Raw genomic sequence first — 2,321 nt, 5'->3', positions numbered from 1 at the left:
CTCCATGTGAATGTTGAAGTATCTAGATCTTGTAATAATTGAATTCAATGAATGTGAAATATAATTTATATTTACTTTTATGATATATATTAAAATAATACCCTCACTAAAAATTTTAATTTATTAGAGTTTCAACATTATTTGCGATTACCATCCCAAAGCCCTGCATAATACATAATGTTTCCAGAAAGGAGAATATAGATCGTAGTTTATACTGAACATGTATAGCTAAAAATAGTACTAATCAAACAAAAAAGGATGCAAACTGAGAAAAATTACTTTGAAGAGAACACATCCATGAATCACAATGATTTATTTCATTCAATAATTTTCACAAATTAATTGTAACGAAACGAGTGTTTTAATTTCCATACATTTATGCGCGCGCGCACACACGTCCATGATAAAAAGGAGTGAAAAATTTGACGAACATGTCATATAACAAAAGTTCAAATCATTATAGCTGCAAACTAAGCTTAAAGATTTTGATGAAAAATAAAGGAATCAAATAATTATCCCCAAAACTTTTCCGCCTATATCAGGTAGAGAAAATTTGCATGTATAGCTCAGATTATATAATATAATACATATATACTAGTTTAAGAAATGGGTTGTGACAGGAAAATTCTATAAAAAATGTTAGAAATATGAAAATATATGAATGGTGAAAATCCTAGTATTAAAAAACTGAACGAGTCAGGACAAAACATAACATGACTCGAGGTGTAGAGATAGAAATCATTTTTGTATATGATGGTGTGTATTACTTGCAATAGTTTATTTGTATTTTGGGGAAGTTTGAACAAAGAACCAACAGAACTAGCTAGAAGTAAGAATCTTGTTATATATCCATTAATAAAAAAACAAAGTAAATTAATTTTATGCATGATTTTTTAAATATTAAGTTGTGCACCTTTAATAAAAACTAAATTATTTTGTGTAATTAATTAACAAAATTTATAAGTTTCATATGCATATATTAATGTTTGATTTGATTCTTGGAAGAAAATGATCCAACATTGCATAGATTTTGGCAATAGATAATATGAATTTCACAAACATGCAGGAACAAGTTGCATTAAAGAAATGGTCATAACCTTCAAACTATTATTCCTAATATCAGCACAAAGCGAGAAGAAATAGGATAATTTTGTTTATCACAATTCACGAAATTAAAGCCACAGATGATAATAGTAAACTAAATATACAAGGCGAAGAGGAAGCTTGAGATTTTGATGACTAATCAGTTCATAGTTCTCTGACCTTTAGTCGGTCTAATATGGCTGCCGGCCGCCGGAGTTTGATGCCCATGCAAGGTCCATTGGGAGCTGACCGTTGAGTGGCAGATTGAATAATGGAAGCCCCATCGACGAAGGATCCGGAAACTGGTTCCCTCCACTTCCACCATCGGAATTAGGGTGAGAAGGTGGCGGAGTCTGCAACTGGAGTGCTTCCTCTTCCTCCAACGGCAGCCTTTCGTACGCCACGTTAGTGAACGACGCTGCTATGATAATTACCGGCCCCGATGCAATCAAAGCTCCCACAACATTCCCTCCCACCACCTGTCCCTGTCCGCCGGCAAGATATATGGTCAAGCTAGTGGCTCCAGGTGGTGCAGGCGGCGGCAGAAAGGACCCTGACAAGGACAAAATCTCGAACCTACCGTGGAGGGTGACCACGCTGCCTGCCGCTTCGGGCTGCCGTAAGCTGACGTTGTTTACTGTCCCGGTCCCGCTCAGTATGCAAACCCCTCTCTGCCGCTTCCTTGCATAGGTCGCCACCACCTCAAACACGTCGTATCCGCCACCCACCTCCAGTATATGCGCTCGGAGAGTGTTTGCGCTTTCACGGGTTATTATCACCGGTGGTTTTGGCCTGTTTTTGGATCCAGCAGGACGCCCTCTAGATCTACGCGCCACCGCATCACCGGGGCTGGTATTAGAGTTGACTAAATCCAAACCCTGATGAGAAGTATCCGTATTTTCACCGGAAAAGACACTGCGATTCGATTCATCTTCAGATCTTTGAAGGTGGCCAACGTCTGGCCTGTGCAGCTGAGAAACAAAGTGAGAAGCTGAACCTAAATTCAAACCTGCCATATACTACAACAAAGATACAACAGGAAACAATGAAAAATAATAATTTTCAGCACATAAAATAAAATAAAATAAATTAAGACAGTATTAAAATGAACAGAATTTTTTTATCTCGAAATAAATAAATTAAAGCACGAGAATTCAAACCCTAGAGCGAATATAAAACAACGAGAATCCAGTTGGGAGAAATTAAAGGAGAGGTTGGCTGCAAAGAGAGACAAGACT

The 2,321-nt window shown here is 37.3% G+C and overlaps 1 protein-coding gene across 1 annotated transcript; it reads right to left on the bottom strand.

Annotated features, from left to right (window-relative positions):
• Positions 1-1,078: 1,078 nt before the first annotated feature.
• Positions 1,079-2,321, bottom strand: LOC140813674 (AT-hook motif nuclear-localized protein 23-like). The gene is made up of 2 exons (XM_073172311.1): positions 2,244-2,321; positions 1,079-2,102 (listed from the first exon to the last, which is right to left on the bottom strand). The coding sequence occupies exon 2, from the start codon at positions 2,097-2,099 to the stop codon at positions 1,275-1,277; it is 825 nt and encodes a 274-aa protein (XP_073028412.1). The 5' UTR covers positions 2,100-2,102; positions 2,244-2,321; the 3' UTR covers positions 1,079-1,274.

The sequence above is a fragment of the Primulina eburnea genome, chromosome 1 (genome assembly GCF_022965805.1).
Source record: "Primulina eburnea isolate SZY01 chromosome 1, ASM2296580v1, whole genome shotgun sequence".
Lineage (NCBI taxonomy): Eukaryota > Viridiplantae > Streptophyta > Magnoliopsida > Lamiales > Gesneriaceae > Primulina > Primulina eburnea.
The sequence above is the reverse complement of the archived record's forward strand: the minus strand, read 5'-3'. Positions and strand labels throughout refer to the sequence as shown.

Bases quoted from the DNA above. Each gene is read 5' to 3' on its own strand.
- LOC140813674 (XM_073172311.1), bottom strand. From the start codon at position 2,099: ATGGCAGGTTTGAATTTAGGTTCAGCTTCTCACTTTGTTTCTCAGCTG.